At 43.6% G+C, this 23,560-nt stretch overlaps 3 protein-coding genes across 5 annotated transcripts; 1 reads left to right on the forward strand and 2 right to left on the reverse strand.

Annotated features, from left to right (window-relative positions):
- Positions 1 to 10,499: 10,499 nt before the first annotated feature.
- LOC115734521 (glucan endo-1,3-beta-glucosidase-like) lies at positions 10,500 to 12,110 on the forward strand. Its single transcript, XM_030665355.2, has 2 exons — positions 10,500 to 10,750; positions 11,028 to 12,110. Exons 1-2 carry the CDS (start codon positions 10,678 to 10,680, stop codon positions 11,972 to 11,974), a joined length of 1,020 nt encoding a protein of 339 aa, XP_030521215.2. The 5' UTR covers positions 10,500 to 10,677; the 3' UTR covers positions 11,975 to 12,110.
- Positions 12,020 to 18,014, reverse strand: LOC115734518. 3 transcript variants are annotated; one of them, XM_030665351.2, is made up of 10 exons: positions 16,975 to 18,008; positions 16,566 to 16,696; positions 16,374 to 16,436; positions 16,146 to 16,235; positions 15,728 to 15,893; positions 15,131 to 15,320; positions 14,130 to 14,950; positions 13,129 to 13,743; positions 12,984 to 13,049; positions 12,020 to 12,776 (listed from the first exon to the last, which is right to left on the reverse strand). In XM_030665351.2, exons 1-10 carry the CDS (start codon positions 17,542 to 17,544, stop codon positions 12,669 to 12,671), a joined length of 2,820 nt encoding a protein of 939 aa, XP_030521211.1. In that variant the 5' UTR covers positions 17,545 to 18,008; the 3' UTR covers positions 12,020 to 12,668. The 3 variants fall into 3 exon arrangements, with proteins under 3 accessions (XP_030521211.1, XP_030521210.1, XP_030521212.1); XM_030665350.2 differs by having other exon boundaries at positions 14,130 to 14,953; positions 16,975 to 18,006; XM_030665352.2 differs by lacking the exons at positions 12,020 to 12,776; positions 12,984 to 13,049 and having other exon boundaries at positions 13,438 to 13,743; positions 14,090 to 14,953; positions 16,975 to 18,014.
- A 1,859-nt stretch (positions 18,015 to 19,873) lies between these two features.
- LOC115734519 (protein TRAUCO-like) lies at positions 19,874 to 22,789 on the reverse strand. Its single transcript, XM_030665353.2, has 2 exons — positions 21,434 to 22,789; positions 19,874 to 20,371 (listed from the first exon to the last, which is right to left on the reverse strand). The coding sequence occupies exons 1-2, from the start codon at positions 22,596 to 22,598 to the stop codon at positions 20,106 to 20,108; spliced, it is 1,431 nt and encodes a 476-aa protein (XP_030521213.2). The 5' UTR covers positions 22,599 to 22,789; the 3' UTR covers positions 19,874 to 20,105.
- Between the last annotated feature and the right edge of the window lie 771 nt (positions 22,790 to 23,560).

The following is a 23,560-nucleotide window of genomic DNA, read 5'->3' on the forward strand; positions in this document are numbered from 1 at the left end:
CTCACTCCTTCAATTTTAGTTAATCCGCCGTTCACTCGATTTAAGTTTTCAAAATTAACGGTATTATTGGCGGATGTTCCCTAATTAAATCCACCTTAAAATGAAAGTTCCAATTTTTCGAAAAATTAAAATTGTAAATATAAGCAGGTGGGGAGCTAAAAGATTTGCGGGGGGTTAGAATGGGAGTGGGGTGGGGCAACGGATAGGAGGTTCGACTTATTGCGTGGGGGGTCGCCGTTGAGAATTGCCATTGGAGTTTGGAGATATTTACAGTTTTGGGTTGGTTGGATTAGGGAAGGTCGGTTACCGCAATGTTTGAAAGATGGCATGCCGCCGTTTTGACTTTGATTTGATTAAGGAAAGATTGCCGAATTAGCGGAGCGGGGCTACCCGAACCTCGTGCAGATTAATTTGAATTGGTATATTTCCTCCTACCACGTCTTGGTCAACGCATGAGTCACCCATCAACGCATTAGGAATGCGCAATTATTATCCTTACTAATTTCGGGTCTTCCTTTTTGATTTTATAATTTCTTGTTATTATTCACATGCATTATCAAAGCCGCCTCGCTAATTTCGGATCTTCTTTTCTGATTTTATAATTTCTCGTAATTTTTCACTCGCATTATTAGAACCGTGGCTCGGTTGGTTACGATGAATCCACAAAAATCACATATTTCCATGTATATCAAGAACGGGGTTCGTTTAAAATGACGTCTCTTACACTCGTCGTCAAGAGTAATTCACAAAGGAGATTTCGTACCTTTCGAGCACGAAATCTGCCGCCTGCAAATCGAATGCTGATCTTTTCCGTGTAAGCACTAACCCACCTTTTGTTTTCAGGATTAGACGCCTCGTCGATGTGCGGTTTAATCAGAATTTTGTGATTGCAGATTCGTTTCATTCTAAACTTTCTTGTCCAATCACAACTTAAGTCCCTCCTGGCGGGACCCGCAAGGCGAAAAGAGTCTCCATGTTTTGTCCTCGAAGCTTGATGAGAGAGAGAGAGAGAGAGAGTACTTAATGATCGACATGATTTTGACTTTGACCGAAATGACGAATCCGTTATTCGCAACATCCGTTCGGCCTTTAAAGAAAGCAAGGAGCTTTAGCGTAATAACCCCCAAAATTAAAATGGGATTAACGATAGTAAAGCCCGAATTTTCCTCTATCGCTTTCGGGGACCACCTGCGACGACTCGTTGACAGCCCAAGAAGGGTGGGAAATTCCTTTTTTTGAGGACAACTGACGACCAAGTCCTATTCGCGTAACGTCGACCCTCTTCTCATCTTCTCGAATCGCTCCCTTTCGTGCTACAGGGAAGAAAGAAGGCGTGCTTAAATTGAATTTGGCTTCGGATTTTATGGAGACGGACGCTCCGACAGGCCGTGTCGACGATAAAGAACGATTAAAATCAGTCTACTTCGAGAGCTTTGGTGGATCTAGGACAAGACGGAAGCAAAGATTTGACTGACGAATTCTTTGGCCTTTGGTGACCAAACCCCTAGCTTTGCCTTTTTCACTGTTCTTTTGCACAGCGTGGGTACTCTCACCTAACGAATTTGCTAAATCTGTATGCCGGTCAAAGTTGGATGCGCCTCGTCGTTTTAATATCGTAGGTAAAATTCTTACCTTGGCTATGAAATAGTCCGATAAATCCATGGATTGATTTATATACTGATTTCGTAGGCCTTCGCATTTTGCCTGTTTTCTCTACGAAAAATCCGTGATGGCTTTCTTTTTGTTCTCTTTCTTCGCTCGCATGCACTTTGTCGATGATTTGCCATATTAAAGAATCGCGATAGATGAGCAAAAGAACTCGATCGGACCAAATCAGCCGATTCCGAGCGGTTCATATTGTATATGGTGAATATCAATCCATTTTCGAGCTTCGGGTGTGGACCCACCCACCCAAATTACCTAGATCGAAACCAATGGGTCCATTCGGGAATCAAACCGATTAGTATGATGCAAAAAAGTGTTTATCTTCTTAACGGAATTTAGCGAATGCGATTATTCAATCTTCTTGCGGGACTCTCATAACTTAGCAAATGCAGATATTTAGCTTTTAGCATTCGGTTGAATTCTCACTTGTATGTACAAACTTTCGGTATTCAATTAAATTCTTATTTTGGACATAAGGCTTTGTGGCCTTGCTGCTAGGATGAGGTGCTATCTTACCATTCTAAGATCCATAACGAGGGAGAATATCGGAATGATGCTTCTTCCTACTACTAAAAAGGCATTCTCTCGATTTTCTTTGGCCAACCTCGAACTTATATTGGGGTTTGCATGTTCAAGGAGTTCCTACACATATCTTTGTCTTCGACTTGCTGTTGCGGTATTCAAGAGTCGACGATAAGTGCGGAATACTCATTCATTGTTCTTTGGTTTATGTCCATATTCAATTATGCTTCTTGTTAATTTTTTGACTCACGATCCGTTTCTGGATCCATTCGGAAACCAAATCAATATCGTTGGACCAATTCCAGATTGAGTTTGCGAATTAGGTGGGCGGTTCCCAATTTCCATTTTATGAAATCGGTCTTTTGTGGGCAATTTTCGGTTATAGGATAGGAACCAACTCACCCCGAAACCAATCACCTTTAACCATTGTTCTTCGGTGGAGTTCAATTTGTTTATAACTCTATCGCAATAACAGCTATAATATCTACAAGCCCTAAATGATACTTAAAAAAAAAAAAAAAGAGTCGAATGTTCAATAAGAGAGCGAAAGTTGATAATAGAGGTGGACCTCCTCGTTTTATACATGGATTGCATTTCTAGACCTTATGGTGTCGGGATCTCAATATCAATCGAGGCTAATGTGGGATCATCGGGCCTCCTAATCACTTAATGTTCGGTGCGGTTCTTATGCGATCTCAACATAAAGATAGAATCGACAGCATATACCCATATCATTTGCAAATATATGCACCATGCGGGAAAATTACATGGGTATAATCGAACTCTCGAAACAGGTACTCAATTCGAAGCGAAGGCACATCGAGGACCCAAATCTCCATCTCAACCATCAAGACTCTAAAATTTCTTCTGAATTCCACGTGAGACCGAGCCGACTCGTTACCTTTTCAAACGAAATGGTAGGAAACAAGACAGGTCACGAACTCCCGCGGACTTTGACCACCACAAAAGGAAAAAAAAAAAAAGAAGAAAGGGGGGAACTCCTGTAGACACGTGCTCTTTGGTCTTTTTGCAAAGTAGGAGGAGAACCCGCGGTCGGATCGCGATTTCAGGAGAGGCGGAGGGGCAAAAGAGGCAAAGGGGTAAAAAGGAGGAGGAGGCAGCGATGTCCTTTGCCTTTCGGGGATTCGGTGGCGGCCCCGTTTTCTTATTTTCCGTATAAAGAAGAGGGAGGGGAGGACCGACTGGCCGAGTGGACCGAGCATTAGAGGACGAACGGCGACGGGTCCTGCGCATTCGCCGCCGTACATCCGCCAGCTGTCCTCCGCTCTTTCCAGCTGTGTTTTCTCGCTTCTCCAAAACCTCGCAAAACACGTTAAAAAAAAAAACCGACAACAACACTCGCGGCCCTCGGTGGTACCACCTTCGCCACGGTCTCTTCGCCGTTTCTCCCGAGGTTATTATCAAAGTGTACAGCCGAAAATCGTTTTTCCATCATCCTTGATCAAATCTCTTGTCGAGCTTCTTTGGGACAGGCGATCATGCCACTTACCAAGGGCGTGTAATTTGCACGGAGAAAAAGCAAGGATTTGGATTCACATGTCCTTAGGCCTCGTTTTGTCCCGAGTCTAGGAGCCAGAGTCTCGAGCCCGCCCGCGAGATCCGGGGCCCGGGTGTTTGGGTCCCAGCCCCAGAGCATCGAGCTCCCCAGCCGACTCACGAGGCCTCGATGTTCGGGGCTTTGGGGGCTCGGGACGATCCTTGAAAAAGTGTTAGGACTCGTTTTTTTCTCAAGACTTTCATGCTGATGTGTATAATTACTACTGTAGCGAAATCCCAACAACACACGCTGCTAGATAATCCAATTCTACGTTCTTGAGTTCCTTTTTCTCGACATAGGAAATTTGCAAAACGATTCAAATCCAACGCAGTAAACCTCCTAAGTTGCCCGCATTGTTCTACAAGCAACTGTGGAACTCCTTTTTTATTCTAAAAAAAGGAAAATCCAATTTGATGTTAATCTGAACAATGAAATTCGAAAGAAATGACAACAAATGACTGGTTAAAATAAAGTTGATGTCCAACGATACGGTCAGTCGAGGCCCCGACCACAATCGAGCAAAGTGCAAAACAACGTAAGGCGACATGACGTGCTGTGTTCGTTCACCCACAGGAATCTATTCCTATTAATTTGCAGGTGGGCGCCAACTTTGATCTATGGCCAATGACCGATTTGTGGTGCCACTAGAGAAGTGCTGCTACATGGAGCTAGGGACTATTGCAGGTGACTACTCTTGCTTGACGTCTCCACTTTTATCAAAAAGTTGAAAACTAGCCAAATGAAATTAAAATAGGATTAACACCATGAAAAAATCCAAATTGATATATTTATGACAAATTTACTCCAAATTTTATTGATTATCAAAAACCCCAAAATGGTACACTTATGATAAATTTACCATCCATTAGTTTTTGATAAATTTTACCATCAAATTGCTGAGTTTGATGACATGTAACAATTGATGGATGTACCAGTTTAGGATTAACACAATTTAACGGAAATTAATCGAGGGTAAATTTATCGCGGATGTACCGGTTTAGTCTTTTTTGTGGTAAAAAAATCAGTTTGTAGTAAATTTGACCATTTTGAGGTCTTTGATAGCCAAAATATTAGTTTATGGTAAATCTATCAAAGGTGTACCAATTTGAGATTTTTCTTGATATTAACCCACCAAAATAGGATCCACTATCAAATTCATGGTCGTGTATTTTCTTCATACCACAAGCAATTTCTCTTCTATTTAGTAAAGTTCCGGTACTTAATTTTGCTTCTCAAAAGCTTAAACATTGGAGAAAAAGAGGTAGATGATACTCTAAACAGACCTTTTTTATGTAAGAAGGTTCGCGTAATTATGTCTCGTGCGATTGTGCATCGCGTGTGATGAGACGGGGAACAATATATTGAGCAAAAAATACTTGGCAAAGTATAACGATGCGATGATAAAAACTTTGGACATTGGATTACGAATCTGGTCCATGAATTTTCACCGTTCTTTCTTTTTTTTTTTTTCCTCCTTACTTATAAGTATTCTTTGACCATATAAAATTTTTTCGACCGATCTCTTGGTCGAATTAGATTTGATTGAAGCCGATACATTGACCGGTGTCGTAAAAAATAATTGGTGCCGCTACGTAACGAAAGCCTACCGAAGATTTGCTTAATAGGGTCTCAGGGTCAAATCAAATGCGTTTGCTATTCTTCGCTAAGAGCGTGACATAGAAAAATCAACGCCATTATGCACGATATACATTAGGAAAAAGTCAAACACATCGATTTTCCTCCGTCGCAATCAGAGATCAACCAAGTCGAGAAACTCTGATTGAGAAATCTGATCGAGGGTCAAAAGGGTATTTTCCTATTTCAACATGGAACTCTAACGTACGTAGCGTAGGCGATCGCGAGAATTCACCGTTCAAAAAGGGCAAATTTTTTTTTTTTTTAAAAGTATGTAAAAAGAGGGGGACCTTAGGTCAAGATTAGAGACGGTGAGATTGGACGAAGCCTGCCGACCAAAAAGTGCAGATCTTGATGGGCCGGTATCTCTTTCGAGATATCAGTGTCCCGAAATCTTCTTTCTTTCTCTGTTTTTTTTTAAATGAGAAAATTCCCAATTGGTTCAAATCATTTTGGCAACGCATGAAGAAGAGCCATTCTTTTTTCCCCCCCAACCTTTTCTCTCTCTCTCTCTCTCGTAAAGACACGAACGGCTAGTGGGGGTCGCTTTCGGGCCATCCATACTGAATCCGAGACCCGGGATTGGCCGACCAAAGGAGCCCAAACTTCGGTGAATCGCCTTGCTCCATGTCGCTCGCGACTTTTAGCAGCTGCAATTCCTTCGCCCATGATGGGTGACCACGGGGGGGATCAAGATGATCTATGGATTAGTATCTTGAAATGTTGGTCTCTCTCTCTCTCTCTTAAATCTCGGGTCGATACGATGGCAAAAATCACGATCAATCGAGATTAGCATTTTGCTATCTTTTATCGTTTGAAAAGTTTGCTGTCATTGCTAGTGATAATACCCATTGGCTATCTCTTTCTCCCCCCTCAATCAACTTAGATTGGACATGAGATTGTGTTTGGCACTTCATCGAAGCATACGACCCCAAAGGGAAACCACTAGTGGACGGTTGTCCGACAATTATATGTTTAGACGACTACGGCATTTTGTACGACGCACTTGGCTCAATGTACGACCAAGCGTCTTATCGCCCTGTAATTGCCAAATTGAAGTACTGCGATTTGTTTTTGAGTTTGACCTACCATTGTATGACCGTGCACGAGAAAAATCATAATTTACCAATTTAACATAAGACATCCTAAGCCTTTTAAGTTAAAAATTATCCTACAACCCTTTTCACTTCGAGTACGACGAATTGCTATACGAATATTATAAAAAATATCAATTTACGACCGTTATATACGACTTCGTCATGAGGGCAGCACCGCCTAGATCCTCTCATTACGACCCCCGTTGAGGGTCGCGAGGAAGGCCTAGTTGCTCTCGTTGGCACAGCGATGGCGCCCATAGCCCTTGCCATTGTCTTGTTCCCTTCTAGTACAACGATACAGATTGCACAAAGAAAAATTAACGGTCTAAGTTTCAAGTTTGGTATGGCTAGTGCAATAACTATTGATGTTATGAGGATGTTTTGACTTTCATGTTACCAGATAAGGCCATGATTGAACAGCTAGACCTATCGCGAGCATGCAATTTTTAACTAACTTCGGAACAAGGAGAGGAAATCGAGAAACAGACACGGGGTGGGGTAAAGTGTCCGCGCTAGCGCAGTGCACCGGTGGTGGGTTTTGTCGGTTAGAGGTGTACAGCTGGGCAGTACCAGACACGTGTCGGATCTCCCGATTTTTTCTTCACAGCCGAGGATCTGGCGATTCGATGGGACCCGGCCCTTTTTGTGCGACGCTATTATACTGTCCCGAACGAGGTCGGACGTTTTAATAACACACTACTCTCTCTCTCTCTCTGCGGGCGCGTTGAATCAGCCACGATTTTCCGCGTGCGAGGAGCTGGAAAATCTTCCTGACATCATGCGATCACGTGACGAAGCACACGTCAGGCGCCACGTCACCCACGGGCTTCGGCTTGATATTTTGGTGGAGGAGTAAGGCTAAGGCCCTCATCAGAGGTAGCCCAAATCTCCAACGCAAATGGTCCGGATCCACAGTACATGGGCCAAGAAGCAGAAGCAGATCAGGAGAAGGGGCCCTCTTTTTTTTTGGTCGGAAGGAGAATGGGCTTTCGGCTAGCTGGATATCCTAGTGGCGAGCGAGGTGTATAAGAAAAATTTCAAATAAGGACTTGAAGTGTTATTATTTTCTCAAATAAAGATCTAAAATATACTTTATTTCAAAAAAGACCCGAAGCATCTTTATTGTTTCAAAGAACGATATGATCAAGGGTATTTTCGTCATTTTACATTTTTTTATTATTATTTTTTCATATTTTCATATTTGATATTTCCTCTTTTTCTCTGTTGGGGCCGGTGAGGGCTCGTCAACAGTCGGCAACCTCGCATCGTCCAGGCGAATGCTTGTGGCCGGCCCTCGCCTGGGCGAGGCTAGCGACAGCTTCGAGTGGCCTCACTGGCTAGAGGCGACCTCACCTAGCCCTCGTCGGTGGCCGTCCATCGCTTGAGACCAGCCACCGGTGGAAAGGAAAGGAAAAAGAAGAAAGAAAAAATGGAAGAAAAATTAAAAATATTCAGAAAATGTAAAACGACGAAAATATCCTTGGTCATATATTTTCTTTTTTTCTTTTTAAACACCGAGGACATGTCAGATCATTCTTTAAAATAATGTCAGTTTCATGTCTTTATTTAAGAAAATGAGGAAAGAGGAGTGCTGTGAAATACCGAAAGAAAAAAAACACAGTGACATCGATGAAAAATTCTCTGTCAAGACCTGTCCAGAAGACTCCAGGATTTGCTAGATCGTCCATCGATGGTCAGGAGTTGCGTTCGTCGGGGCCAAACTGATGACGGACGTACAATGGACGACGAATCGCTCGGCTGCGACGTCGCTTTCCTGCCGAAGAAAAACGTGCGACGGTTCACGAAGTCAGACGAGTACGACGTCTCCTGCTCATTGAGAACCGAAGCTCTCTATTTATCCTCATGTGGAGTTTGGATCTGTCGGGTTCGCGTACAATGAGCTGTTCGCATTGATGGAGTGAAAGCGAGAACACGTTGTACCGGACTGCAACTCTGTTTAGTGCGGTGCAACTTATTTGGCTCAACTTCTGTGAAAATGGGCGTCAAGCCTTCCACTACGTAGATCCCTCGAGGGGTGAGCAATAGAAACAGCCCAGATCGTGCTCGACCGGCCGATTTTGAGAGGTTTTCGAGAATGCCGGTTCGATTTCGAGTGGGCGGTTCCATTTCCGGTCTAGTTCCCGATTCCAAAAATGGAACCGCCCACTCGTATCTTCTGGACTGGAACGGTTATTTTTTTAAATCTTTAACCCTAATCGCAGACTCACAATCACACTCGCTCCACCACCAAATTTTTGCTCCATCGGGCCATGAAGTTGTCGACAGAAGTGGCATATCATGTATGATGTTTCTCTCCTCTATCATCTATTTTTCCAACCCCTTTGGATTTGTGATTACTGCCCTCAAACTCAGCCTTCTGTTGTGTGTATGTACTTTACGTAATAGAGCCTACCCTTCCAAAACACCATATAATCAAGCAATGGCCCTAATTTGGCATGAATCAGCTCGTGAAAAATTAATTTAGCATCAAGCACTTTTAGTTTTAGTCTTCCGGACGGGTGAATATGTGCGACTGTTTTCTAGTTTGCAAAATATATTCAAATCCAACATGATGCAACTAATGAAAGGTTATTTTGGTAAATATGTCAATAACGAGAGAGTTTAACAACAAAACACGACAAAAGAACAGGCGACCAGTTCTATTGGACCACTTGGGAGCCGGATTGGTCGGTCCGGTTCCCAATTCCTGGGTGAGAATTGGATCGCCCGGAAGCCAATCACCCCTTAGATCCATCCCATTTCTCAAAGATCTTGATAATACCATTGGCTTATTATTGGATTTTTTTATTATTAAATTCACTACCCTCATAAAAAATGATTTGCACATCCGCCGTGGGATCATTTGACCTGTAAAAAGATGCTGGTTGTATAATTGTCTCAAAATATATATTGATCCTCTCGTGAATGTGTATAATTTATCTCCTTAAGTTTATCGCGGACGCGATGATTATACGATCTCCTTTAGAATTTTGGTAAAATGTGCCCTTTAGGCACGTTGATTATGAATTGTAAGTTATGATTTATTGTCACGTGCTAAAAGAAATGCAACTTTTTTTTGCATCCATTTTGTCTTTATGCCTATTTATGATCGTTCCCGCTATTTTTAGATTCGGTAATTTCCTCCAAACTAGTGATTTTATGCTATTGCTCTTCATCACCCATGGATTTGTATTTATGCAAAATTAAAATTAAATGGCCTAAAAAATGTACTGTGCTTAGTAAAAATAAAAAGGACCAATGCATTTTGCACCTAGGGTTAAAGTACGATTAGTGGCACAATCGTGGAGTTATGACTTGGTGGACTCCGAAGATACACGCCAGGAAAGATCCAACTTTATCTGCCTCACGTGATGTAGGGTTCATAAATTGCCAAGTGGCGACGTCTTGTTCATCAGCATCTCATCAACGTTTTCAAGGCACTAGCGGTCCCGTTATCTTTACTTTTCCGGTCAATTTCACTGTTGATCGCGGTAACTCGAGTTTTACCTCCAAATTATCAGTTGTTGGGTGAATCTACACCATGCTGTTTTTCTGTACGAAAATAAAGCACGGTAATAAGGCACGATTTTGGCTTTTGCCATGCTTTCTAAGCTACACACTTTGTTGTCTTGACGTGTTCTTGGGGATGCTTGGTCGGAATAGGAAGGGGTACATCGCAACTTACGATCAACAACCTTGATGATCGAAACGCAAGTCGTTCAACCGAGCGTATCTAGCAAAAAGCCTTAAGCTACCGATTTTTGTTAGGCTTATCTCGTATTCAGGTTAGGCATGTAGGACCGGCCTCCTTGGCAGCGTGAGGTAGTCGACGAGGGAAGAAGCGAACAAGGGGTAAGTCTCTGTTGAAGAAAATTCTCGCGTCAATCACGGCGAAATGAGAGAACATGTCCATGGCCATGCGATTCGTGAAGCATTGGCTTCGCGTCACAGTCTCATTAGGTGTCTGTCCTGCACCTTAAACATCCAAGAAACTGTCTTACCATGTTAACATCACCTTGAGTGATTGACCTGGCAAGAAGCCAAGAAGTCGTCTGTCAATCGTTTAGAATGTGCTCTTGAATTTTCCAAATCCTAGGCCATGGAGCTGCATATAAGCTGGAGATCTACGGAGATAAGCATCCGGGGATCTGCTTTCGTCCCTTTAAAGAGTTTTTGTTTTCCATAGTCAGTTTCGACGAAATGAGTAACAAGAATGTTATGGCTTCGCTTATGCTCGCTCTCGGCCTGCTACTAGCAGGAGCAGGAATGACAGGTTCCTTCCTTGTTCTTCTGCTTTTCCTTTAAGCATGTATCGTCCCGTAATGGGAACAGATGTTGTCTTCGACCCGAGGTATCGACCAAGCATGTTCGGGACATGTCTGAAATCTACACGGTGATAGATAGAGTGATTGGAGTAGATGCTTTTATTGAACACTATAGTCAAAACGATTTCACTTCCTAACTCTGCTCAACTGTTTGATTGCTCATGAAGCTATAAAAAAACGTCACATTCTCCTTTCATCAATGCATCATTTCATTTCACAATCCAGGTGCGCAGTCCGTAGGCGTCTGCTATGGACGGAACGGCAACAATCTGCCTAGTCAGGCGGAAGTGATCGAGCTGTTCAAGGCCAACAACATCGGAAGGATGAGGATTTACGATCCAGACCAAGCCACTCTCCAGGCCCTGAGAGGATCCAACATCGAACTCATCCTCGGCGTTCTTAACGACAACCTCCAGGCTCTAACCGATGCCTCCACGGCATCCAACTGGGTCCAAAACAACGTCGTGGCATTCTCGTCCGATGTCAAGATCAAGTACATCGCGGTCGGGAATGAAGTCCCCCCGGGCGACGCAAAAGCCCCCTACGTCCTCCCCGCAATGCAGAACATCCAAAACGCCCTCACATCCGCCAATTTGCAGGGCCAGATCAAGGTCTCCACGGCAGTTGACACAGGTCTGCTAGGCGTATCCTACCCCCCGTCGAACGGGGCATTCAGTGACACCGCAAGTCAATTCATAGGCCCCATTATTAGCTTCTTGGTCAATAACGGCTCACCGCTCCTAGCCAACATCTACCCCTACTTCAGCTACACACAGAATATGCAGAGCATTGATCTTGCCTATGCTCTATTTACATCACCAGGAGTGGTGGTAACGGACGGTGCATATCAGTACCAAAACCTGTTTGACGCATTGGTGGACTCCCTTTACTCCGCCTTGGAAAGAGCTGGTGGGTCAAGTTTGGCAATCGTTGTATCAGAGAGTGGATGGCCATCGGAAGGCGGCACTGCAGCTTCACTAGGCAATGCAGGCACTTACTATGCAAATCTGATCAGCCATGTGAAGCAAGGCACGCCCAAGAAAGCCGGCCAGGCCATCGAGGCATACTTATTTGCAATGTTTGATGAGAACCTAAAAGCAGCCGGGGTCGAGCAGCATTTTGGACTCTTCACTCCCAGCAAGCAACTGAAATACCAAATCTCTTTTCCTTGAGAGAAAAAACCAAGTGAGACTACACTTATAGTTGTAATAAGGGTGCTGCTCATCCACTGGAAATGTAGCTGCGCACGGTATTGAATAACAAGCAAATAAAAAGATGTGAACTGATTGTGTAACATTACAAGACAGATGTGTCAACTTTTACACTATGATATTCCTAGTAGAAACCATGTATCCCGTTGTCCTCCTAGAAAAATAACTCACAAAGGGAAGGGGAAGTATGCCTGCTATCTCCGGACAGTGATCTAAGATTATACTCTTTGCATATCTCCATTTTCCTCAAGAGAAAAATCAAATTGTGATCTTATTTTCTCCAGCGTTCTCACACTATTATCGATAAATCAGCAAAGGTGAGGATATACCATAATATCTTGCTTTTACACGAAGTTAAATATGATATATACCACAACTAGTACACTGTTTGTTTAATTTACAACCGCACACGAATGATGTGAGCGTGTGATCACCGTCCGTGCTGGAAATATTCTAAGAGATGTGGTGTCATTTCCCAACAAAAAGGAAGAAGAAGATAGCCAAAGAAAAGAAGTAGAGAGGAAGTGAAATGGGCCAATTATACTAGGTCACTTGGCATCAACAAATAGGAAGTGGTAACACCATTCTGGAACTGATTATCCACATCTCTTGTGCTTCTGCATTATTACTTCGAATTTGAGAGCGATATTCACAGTCATGATGCCATAGCAGTCCAGTAGTTCGCCACACATAAGCTTGTCGGTGTCCCTATAATACGTGACCATGCCCAATCCGCTTCTCCTACTCGTCGCATCTCCGCCAACTGCCACAGAAACATCTTGTGAGGAGCAATATTGGATAACTGTGATTCTGTTTATGGTTTTTCGATTCACCAGTATCATGCTCTAAGGTTATAATGGCTAAGTCATTGATCTAATGTTCAGTTTTTGAGATGTACTCTAGACGTTCATGTACAAAAAATATGGGCGACACTGTCATAGTTTGTAATCGTAAGGCAATAGTGGCTCACCCTTCCGTCTTTCAGCTCAAAGATCACTGAGTCATCAGAAAATGGAATTGGCCTCGTGGGGGCGACCTGTATTTCGAAGCACAAGGGGTGAGTTTCGACAAAACTTGGGGTCCAAGCAAGACACGACAGCGATGCATGAACTAACTTTTGTGTCACAGTTCCTGTCGAGGTCATCGAATTGTGTCGGTTCCTTCTCGGCTCCAGCATTAGTATCTTTAGGGATGCAAATTGCATCATGCGCGCCACTTGCTTTCGTCTCTCTGTGATCCTCGGAGGCTGTGTTTCCTATGTATGGGTGACCGAAGCTTTTCCATTTCCATGTCGTCTCTTCCGTGTACCTCATATATACATCTCCGTCTGAACCGATCACGAATAATTGATTACCCTCAAAGCAAGGACCTGGTGGACATACCAACGTGACGGCTTTATGTGGTGTTCCATGTTCCACCCAATTCCACCCATTGACTGTGCTCCATTGATATTCTACTAGTCCACCGTCTCGAGAAAGAACAAAAATGGAACCTTCTAAGGATACCGAGGATGGACGCATCACGGTTCCAGGCGACCCAGATAAGAGTAAGTGCCGGGATTGGTAATGCTCATGCCACAACTCTGTCACTTTGTTGTACTGATATAATCTTCCATCTGTGCCGACAACGAATACTATGTTTCTTCTGAATAGTTCTTGATCTATGATGCATGAGACCTTTGTATTTGGAGGGTTTCGGCAATCTTTCCATTTGAACTTCCTCATGAAAACCTGCAAAAATAGTCGTGTAGTACATTTCGATAACTTGTCTTAAACGAGTTGGAGCAATGCAAAATCAACAGGGACTAGAGCTATATCCATCTTTGTTCTGTCAGAAAATGTTTAGCAATTTGAAAATTGAAGCAACATTGGGGATCATTTTCGTTATTGACAGAAATTCTTGTCAACGAGTGATTCTTTTGCACCATCTGCACAACCATGCTTGTGAGAATCCTCCGCTACTTGATGGAATATGTGAACCGAAAAGGATGCACGAGAAAATCTTTGATTATTCTGAACGATTTGTATCTTAATCACCATTGCCATTTCAGCATATTAAGACATGAAAAGGACTGACCTATAGGTAAAGGCATTCTAGTTGGATGTGGACTACTCACTGTGAATTGCATCAATCTTCCACTTTTGCTCACGAAGAAGAGCGCATCATCTACTGTGAGTTTACTTTCTCTGCCTGGTATCCCATCCCATGGCGGACCTGCTCTAACTTGCCTTCCTTTCCTCATAGCTGTGCAATTCACCCAAGTGAGCTCGTTGCTGCTTCTCTCTCTCATCAGCAAACTCTTGTAAATGTCAGCAAGAAATAGGCTCCCGTTGTAGTTCCCTAGCACGACTTTCATTGCAGTTGGGTGGTCGTGCTGCAGCCAAAACCAAATATTGTCAGCATAGAGATACTCAAAGGTCAAACCGCCATCTGTTATCAGGAAAAATGATCTGCTTCCATGCATCACACGCAGCCGGAAATTAGCGTTCATCCTATCATCTGGGAAAGTATGTTGCTGCACATTTGTTCCCTCTGATGTGCCTGGAAGTAAGTAGCTTTCTTGTGTCGCGCTTGCCTTTCTCCTCCTTGTTACCATGCTTGTAGTTCCTGAATCATTTGGCTCGTCTTTAGTGCCCGTTACGCAATTTGCAGGTCCGCGTTCTTCAGTGCAATACTCTGCATTCCATCCTTCACTTTCTGGGGCATCAAATACTGACCAGACATACTTGGACGAGGGTTTCTTCCTGATGTTGGGTTGACCAGGGCCTGAATTTTCACCCCCAAGTCCTGGCAGGTGTAGCTCTGCAAGTCGGCCATCATCAAGTGCAAAAATTACTCTTCCGATCTGTAACTGTACCCCCGAAATACCCCTCGCAGCTTTACCATGCATCGGATGCATGTGATTAGCCCAAACATCCATAGGTGGCTTCTGGACCACTTCTAAGCAGTTCCAAGGTGAGGAATAACATACAGCAACAGCCAACCACAGTGAAAAATATTGCTGGTGAGTTCGAGATATGCACCTTTTAGCTCCAATGCAAAGTAAATTCTTTTTTGACGCGAAGACAGATTTTCTTTTTCATGTAATTGCATGATGAGGTTTTCTCATAACAATACCTGAATGTTTCGGTATTCTATATTCCACAACAGAGCCTGAGGATGTCGTGAAGAACAGAGAGTACATGTTTTCACTGAATTCATGTTGTAGAACTAGGGTCATGGATGTCAGGTTATGATTGTTTGGACTTCCATGAGATATCCATTTCCACTTCTGTTGGTGTATTCGCCTTTCAACTAGATCCCCGGCCTGCATGAGGAGTTTGTAGATATAAAGCAAGCAAGAGATTCGTAGAGATGCGGGCATCTTAGTTTCACAGATAAATAGCCCTTCATTTTGGTCATCTAGCACTTTTTAAGATCGCCGTTATTTCAATACATAACATCAAGAAGATGCTTCAAATTTTGTAAATTCGTCTAGGTTAAAACGTTGAAAAGTTTAGTGTAGCAACAGGCAAAGTTTACGGATAATTCCAGCCGACATCTTCAAAGGATTTTCCATATGAATAGGACATGAGCATGCCTTATTTCAGTATGGTCACTTGTATCATATCACTTTGGCAACCTAGGTTACTCCTGCGATATGAAAGGTCTCTTACTAGTAGTCATTCACTCTTTCAATCTACTAACGAAAAGATTGGTATGCATGAGTAGAACCTTTGTAAGAAGAAAGACGGAAGCGGAATGATCTCCGTTCATCCCCAGTAAAGTACAACCCCGAGCGACTGTCAGAGAAGCATCTTCTTCTCTTCCCTGTTTCATGATGTGCTTCTTCCATGGCGGCTTTGAGCTTTTATCATACTCGTAAAGATCACCTTTTGAGCTGCATTCAATATCTCTTGTTCAGTTGACTCGACATAGGCAAGTTGGAACAGTTCACCAAATAATTCAATTGCACATGCTTTACTAGTACACATTATGTAATGGAAGCCTTTTGCCAACTTGAATCCAGTCCGGTTATTTAGTTAAGTTTTATCAGATTGTGTGTCGGTTGGTAGGCATGTTAATATGCCAGCTGCGTTGGTTAAGTTCACCGGCAGTGATATCAAGGGACAAAGGCAGCGAGAGATTTTACCTTATGATAAATACTGCTTCTGGTCGCAAAGCGCCCGCATCAGTTATCAAGGCAACATTAGCACCAGGGGGTCGGCCGTGATTTACCCATCTGTGCTTAGAGAACATACAAGCTAATGGCATATGAGTTTCTTGACAAATAATCTACGAGAATCGGAGTTTCAAATTCATGTCATTACCTTCGATTCAATATCTGTCTCGTCTACAACATCACATATTTGGTTCTTACCTTGGGGGCTCTATGTCACTCAGCTCCAACAACGCTCCGTTCTTCGTGCAGAAATAAACACTCCTGGAAAAAAGGCGGAGTTATGTTCAGTTATCATCGCGAGATGTCCTACTACGATAGTCCCGCCATGACAATCAAATGAATATGTTCTTTTCGGTTCCTATGGTTGCATACTGGAATTGATTTACTCACATTCCATCAAATGAAACAACACCTGACTTTATTTGGGTGATTGAAGCCTTTTCCTTCTCTTGACTTGAGCTCGAATTGAACTTCACAGGGACCTCTACCCAAATTGGCTGTGAACTTTCACTGAGTTGCATCTGGAAAAATGAAAAAAGTATGCGTGAGTCAGCTTACTTCAATTCAGAATTTTGGGATACTTTGCCATCAGTTTTGTAGGCAAGAAGAGACTTAACACGTAAAAAGTTAATACATCTATGAGCAAGTGCAATCAATCTCTCGAAACTAACGGCTGAACTAGGAGCAGATAAGCCAGATATGCCTTGCACATTAGACTTATCTGACCCTTGCACTCGCCTTCGTGATGTTGATGTTTTCTCTTAGCATCCGAAACAAGTCTAAAGCGAGAGCACTCCACCTGGCATAGCTGACCCGCTTCAGACAGAGCAAGTATCGTATGGTTGATGATGAAAACCGATATTGCGCGACCTGCTGGTGTCGCGAAATCATGGGGTGCCAGAACCCATTGCACTCCGTTCCAGAACCTCTCATAGATGGACCCGCTCTCTCCCGTGATCCAAATTGACGTCTCCGACATCTTAGTAACAGAGAGTCTCTTCCTGAGAGGCAGAACCATGCTGGAGCCATCTGCCGCTTCTCCTCTGTCATCTTTAGCCGACGTCTCACTTTGTTCGGGATCATGGGATTGCCTTTCCCATCGCTCTTCACCGTGCGACCTCCGATCAAGCGAACCAACCTTGGTGCAGTTGTCATTAGCACAGGTCACCAGATCATAAGGCAGTTGAACCTCAACCCAGCGGTTGGTTTGCTCATCAAACTCCCAGAACCGATCCGTTTTCTGCTCGAATTGCCGCACGCTGTGCTGAATATATTCATAGGGGTACCAGGAAGCGTAGCCGCGCACAACCGGATGATCCACCAGCCAGACGACCGAGATGAACACTAGGACCATCCCTGCAGCACACATGTTAGAGATGCAGGAGGCCCTTTAAACCCAGGACACGGAGAAGGCGCCAAGAACCGGCATGGTCGGACGACCGTACTCGATGTGGTGACCCATCGGCGCGGAAGCAGAAAAAGGCCAGGGAGTACTGAACTACTCAACAGAGGACCAAGTACCCATTTTGACAAACAAAGAGCTCCTCTCATGGGGGGTCCAGGTTCAGTTTTTAAAGACGACACCTACCTCTGTAGTGAACTCCTCTGCGTTTGTCAACTCTAGGTGGTTAAAAAAAAAAAAGAAAAACCATACAGAAGCTGCGAGGCCTCCTTCAATGGGATTAGCTTAACTGCCTTTTCTCCCTTGAGTACGTTTCTTTCTTCTCTCTTACCTAATACCAATGACTTTATCACTGTCACAGGGTCGGATTGTCTTAATCTTCTCGCCGGTTTCCAGTCACATGAAAGTGAAAATACATGATTCAGTGGAGTAGTAGAGAGGTTCTTAGCTTTTCAAATAAAGCGTGGGATTGCGATGAATCCAAGTTGTCCATATCTTCTTTTGAAATTCCTACACTGATTCCATTACAAAACGAATAGATTCACGGTTCCCATTTGATGTTCTGCACCATCCTGTCGACCGTTCCGACCGTCCGATGAGCATATCTTTCTTCGTATCTTTTTCCTTTTTCTTTCTTGAGCAAGTTTCTTCATGATCAGGAAACCACAAGGTGCTGCCGTCGAAAACGTGGGAAATCAAAGTATTGGTTTTGGGGGAAGAGAAGGGCGATTGTCAGCTGAGGTAAGATGTCACTTATTTCTTTAATGGAGTGTAAAAGCCATGGCATCCTAATGCAGACATGTCACCAGTGGGACGTTTCTGCCAGAGACGGGATCATGTTTCGCAGACCCATCACCTTCTGTGGTCCACAAGTGATTTTTGTGGGGCCTTCAACTTCCGACCAATCATCGAGTACTATAGAAATCTCAAGCTAGACGCAATACCAATATCAATCTCATATCATATACGTAAAAAGGCCGATATGCACTGAGAACAGTACTCTCGAAACGCCCGATGCTTTCGCACCTTTATGCTAGACCCTTCCCCTGTGCTGGAATTGAGTACTTAAGCCCTTAAATCTTACGGAATCGATGCAATCGGACGGGCGAGCCTCGGTTTCGCGGCCAAGGCATGCGGGTTAAGATGTGTGGTTCTGGGGTCTTTGTTTGATGAATGGAATCTTTAGATCTGCTGCTGGCGGCTTGAAGAATCTTGCTTTTCTTGGTCACATGTGGCTCTCAAGATTCCCCGATTCATTATTTTTATTGGGTACTTTGCACTTAATCGTAATTTGACTTCCGGTATCTCGGATCGACATTACTCATTCAGATATTCAACAGATTCTTGATGGGGATCGATCAGAAGAACATGTACATGTACGTCTGCAACCCGAGAGCGGGTCTTTTTCAAATTGATGTTTCGCCGTGACTTTGGACTTTTTCCAGGGCGGTTGAGGAGTCAGTGATGTGATATTTGCCGTCTTATAAACGCTCCTCGAGTAAATCCTTACAGGGTCTCATACGGAATCCTTGGATCATGCCTACGTAGAGGCGAATCGTGTTCGATTTCGCAAAACCTCTCGGAGAATTCAGAGGATCGACTTGGCATCCCTAACCGTCACTCTTTTCGGGCCAGTAGAGATCTTAATCTTGTGCCCGATAGAGCTCTGTGATTCTCTGAAGTTACCAATGGCCAGAAGAAGAAGAAGAGAAGATTCAACAGACTTCGAGGATGGGGCTAAACAATTGAACCACTGGGCAGACATACCAAATATATATATATATGACCTTAATTCTTACGTCTACTGTCATGCCAAAGTTCAGACGAAACGACCTTCTTGTTTGACCCATTCTGTATTGAAGCAGAAATGTAGATGGTCCTAATAACTTCACCATGAATTGGTGGCCCACCCAAGTCATTCACACTTACTGTATCTTGAATACGACATGCAAAGTCAAGCATAGTTTGCAACCGCGACGAGTTTCGGTTTTTCTCTTTAAGCGCAGCTTAACAGGAGTCTTACCGTCTTGTGAAGTGTCAGTCGTTTGATTTATTCTGGACAAGGTAAGAGGTATCATCTGACAGATCAATTGTGCCAAGTTGAAACCAATGTTATGATCAGGAGAAATTATCGACTTGGGAAGAGAATTATTATCTATGGCATAATCCATTGACTGAGCGACAGAACTTCCTTTGGTATATAGTGTTGAACAGAAGTTTCAAAGACGCACCTGGAAAAAACCACAATCTGGTACCTGGACCGAACAAGAACATAGAGTCCGATAGGGATCACATGTCAAACCTGAAATAGAATGACAAACGCGACAAGTTCTAATCAAGTTCGCTGGTCTAACACAGTAACGGATTCACTCACCATGACGCAAACGAAAAGCTTTACACTTTACATTGAGTTGCAACTTTTCAAGCCCCAAATCCTGGTAAGACCTGAACAAAAGGTTGAATGCAACTCCCAACTTCTCTATTAAACAAAAAGGAGCTCATAAACCAAAGCAATCCCTCCAAACTGGCTAATGCTTTTTCTCGGGGGGCACATCATTCTCAACCGGGTTCACGACCCCATGGAAAGGCACTTCAACCATCAGCCTAGGGAGCGGACGTCCTTCAAAGTTATCGGGAAAGCATTCAAGTTTAGGCCCGAAGTTGAACCTGACCAAACAATTAGGTTGATTAGGAAGAGTATACAATGAAGCAGCTGGGTAGTATCTGCCTCCATACAAATCCTTGAAAGCAACCCCTTGGCAAACCCCATTTTTGAAGAAAGAAATCTCGCTCCCTGCGTTAGAAGATTGCAACTACTGATGAGTAAAGTAAAGAGAGAATGACACTGTTTTGGCTACAATACACTCCTGAGGAAGGATTAAACAAACGCTAAAATCCTACTAAACATTAAGAATGTCAGGTACTTTGGCCATTGGCTATGAATGCAGGCAAACCTGGGCTCAAAGGATAACCGGACATTGCTAGACCAAGAAAATTTTTTATCTCCGTACTGTTAAGATATAAACTGAAAAATTGGGTGGCGCCATTGTGGCAAGTTCTAAAGGCTGCCAACCGTAAAATCCAGCTCATAAATATGCCACTTACCCTCAAGACAGAATTTACCGCCCGACAACATAACGCAAGCCATATCGACCCAACTTTTAAGTGCCAATTAAGTAATGGCCTCAACCTATTCAAGAGAATGAAGTCTACAACATTCACTTTATTTTACTATTGTAATAAGTCAGCTAATGTTACTTATCGGTCCACTTGAATTGAGAGTGCTTAAATTTTAGACTCTCATAATTCATGTACATGGGGGGTAGGACTGTAGGACAGGCTGCTGGCCAGTTACTGTTATGATATGATGTTCTTGTTTGAAGTTAAGAGTCTCTGTATACTAAGCTTGGCTCTAACATTTATAACATGATTGATCAGCGGGACTAAATAAATTAACCCAAAATCAAGTTTTAGACTAACCTTAAACTTTCCATGGGCTACAGCAATCTACAATCCAGTAAAATTGACCTCTCCGGCAAAACTTGTATCATATTTAAGCATGAGCTTGTACTACTACGTTTCATACTGCATTCACAAATAAAAAGAAAGTTCCATTTAGCCCTGCCTTACCTTGCTGCTATAAAATTGACCTCTCCGGCAAAAGTATCATTTTGGAAGAGTATCCCACATACAGCAGCACAAGCTAGTTGCCTTAAATATTTAGACAGAGTCACTACTAGATTCCTAAAATTTCTAACAACTTCATTTTGAAATGGTAACCATAAATGGAAATAGAGACTTACAATCAACAACTTACATAAACACATGCCACAGAGACACTAAATAGCCAACTCACCAGGCACCACCTTGGGCGGATCTTCCTTCGGGTCGGCCGCACAAACATATCTCTGCCCCTTAAACAGCACCAAGCGTGGCGGCTTTGGGGCATACCGCTCACCGTCGGGCAAATTAATGTAGAAACCAATGATATCACCTTCCTTGTACCCTTCATCTCCGTACTTCTCCCTGAGAGCCTTGTGCACCTTACACCCATCAATGTCCCTATACCCATAGCTATTCCCATCATAACCAACAGGTGCCTGCAAGTCGCCTTTCTCTGTAGACCACCCTAATCTGGTATGCCCTGTCTCACCCAATCTCTCCACCTTAATTTCAAAGTACCAAGCGCCCTCCACAACCCCTCTTGTGGCCCTCACCATCCTGTACCCCTTCATGCTGCCGGCAGTCATCCGGTCCTCGCTCAATTCGACTTTCTCCGCCTTATAGAACTTGGACAGACAGATTTCCATCTCCGGGTTGTCGTCCGTTTTGTCGGGGAACCGCGGCAAGGGGGCTACCAAGACCTTGTCATTGGAGGCCGAATTGGGGGCATTGTTGGTGTTGTTGGTACTGTTCTTGCTCTTGCTCCTTTTGCCCTTCCGAGTGGACTTGGGGACCCACACGTTGTTGCTCTTCTTCTTGCTCGATTTCTTCCCATTGGTGGTGCTCGGAGCCGCTCCGTTTTCGGCGACCGCGCTCGCATTAGGTTCCACAGAGCCAGCTTCGGCTTCTTCTTCTTCTCCTTCTTTGGTTTCTTCCGGGTCTTCGAGTTCTTGGTTTTCAGGAAGGTGAAGAGCGAGAGAGGACAAAGGTTTCTGCTTTTTGGGAGACGGCTCTTCTTCTTCTTCATCCTCCTCCTCTTCCTCCTCCTCCTCCTCCTCGTCCTCTTCTTGGTCGTCGTCCTCGTCATTTTGGGAAGTTCTGGGTCGTTTGGTAGACTTTCGGGGCTCATAAGAAGCAGGGGTTTCTTCCTCATCAGAGGATGAACCGTCGGAAAAGGGTTGGGTTTTCAGAGGGGTGGGGTTTTCAGGCTCGCCCATCGTCTGCGTTGGCGTCGCCGACGGCGTCGGCGGCGGCGGAGAGGGTTTGTCGGCGGGGGAGGGAGGAGCGGGATGAAGGGGCAGCTCCCCTGTTTCGTCGTCGTCGTCGTCGTCTCTGTATGTGGATTGGAGAGAGTCCATCACAGGCGGTGGGACTGCGAAAACAGCTACAGGGTGGGAAATGACAACAGTGGAATTCTTGGTTCAGTTTGGCTGGAGAGCGAGAGAGAGAGAGAGAGAGGGAGAGAGAGATGATTGAATTGCAGTGGAAGAGGACAGAGATTGGAGGAGGGAAGGCAAAAAGGCAATCAGGCGAGCGCCGTTAAACGGGATGAGAAGACGCCGTTTTGATTCCGCGGTACTACGGGTGTATTTTCTTTGGGGGGTTTGCCTTCCCTAAACTATGGCATTGGAGTTAGGTCATGAAATAAATGAAATGAGAATCCAAATACGGTCCATTTGGGAAAATAATGAAGAAATAATCCGGATATGAAGATGGCACGACTTCCATATTAAAACTTTGGTGCAATATAGATAGACGTTGAATTTCATCGAGTCCAAACTTTGAGACGATTTGTGAAATTTTCGACGATTTAATAGTCACATTCATCGGAAATTCATCTTTAATGATAAAAAATTGTCTTATTTGGATAGAGAAAAATAATGGAATCGAATCAAATTAAACCAAAGAAACTTTTTTTCCTTCGGCTAAGGGTAAGTAAATATCTAAGCTTATTGAAGGGACATACAAATAAATTCGGGAATACCCAACATAGATGAAAAGAGACTACAGTTAATGAAGATGTTAATGATTAGCGGAGTCCTTTATTACTGAAGATGTTAATGCAGAGTCGACTTTAATATGGAAAGATTAATGAAAATTTGTATCGACATGGTGGATGTGCTACAAATGCGGAGATAGTGAATTCGGTTTGACTATATTACACGACAAAGGGCGATTGCGGCTACTTAATCAAATTTAATGTATCGATGTGGAGAGGTAAGAATTCCAATTTGTTTCGATCCACTGCAACTGATGCCCGGAATCAGAGCCCGGCAGAGAAAGTATCAAGCAAGTTAAAAAGAGTAAACTCATCTTTCAT

The sequence above is a fragment of the Rhodamnia argentea genome, chromosome 6, assembly GCF_020921035.1.
Source record: "Rhodamnia argentea isolate NSW1041297 chromosome 6, ASM2092103v1, whole genome shotgun sequence".
Classification (NCBI taxonomy): Eukaryota; Viridiplantae; Streptophyta; class Magnoliopsida; order Myrtales; family Myrtaceae; genus Rhodamnia; species Rhodamnia argentea.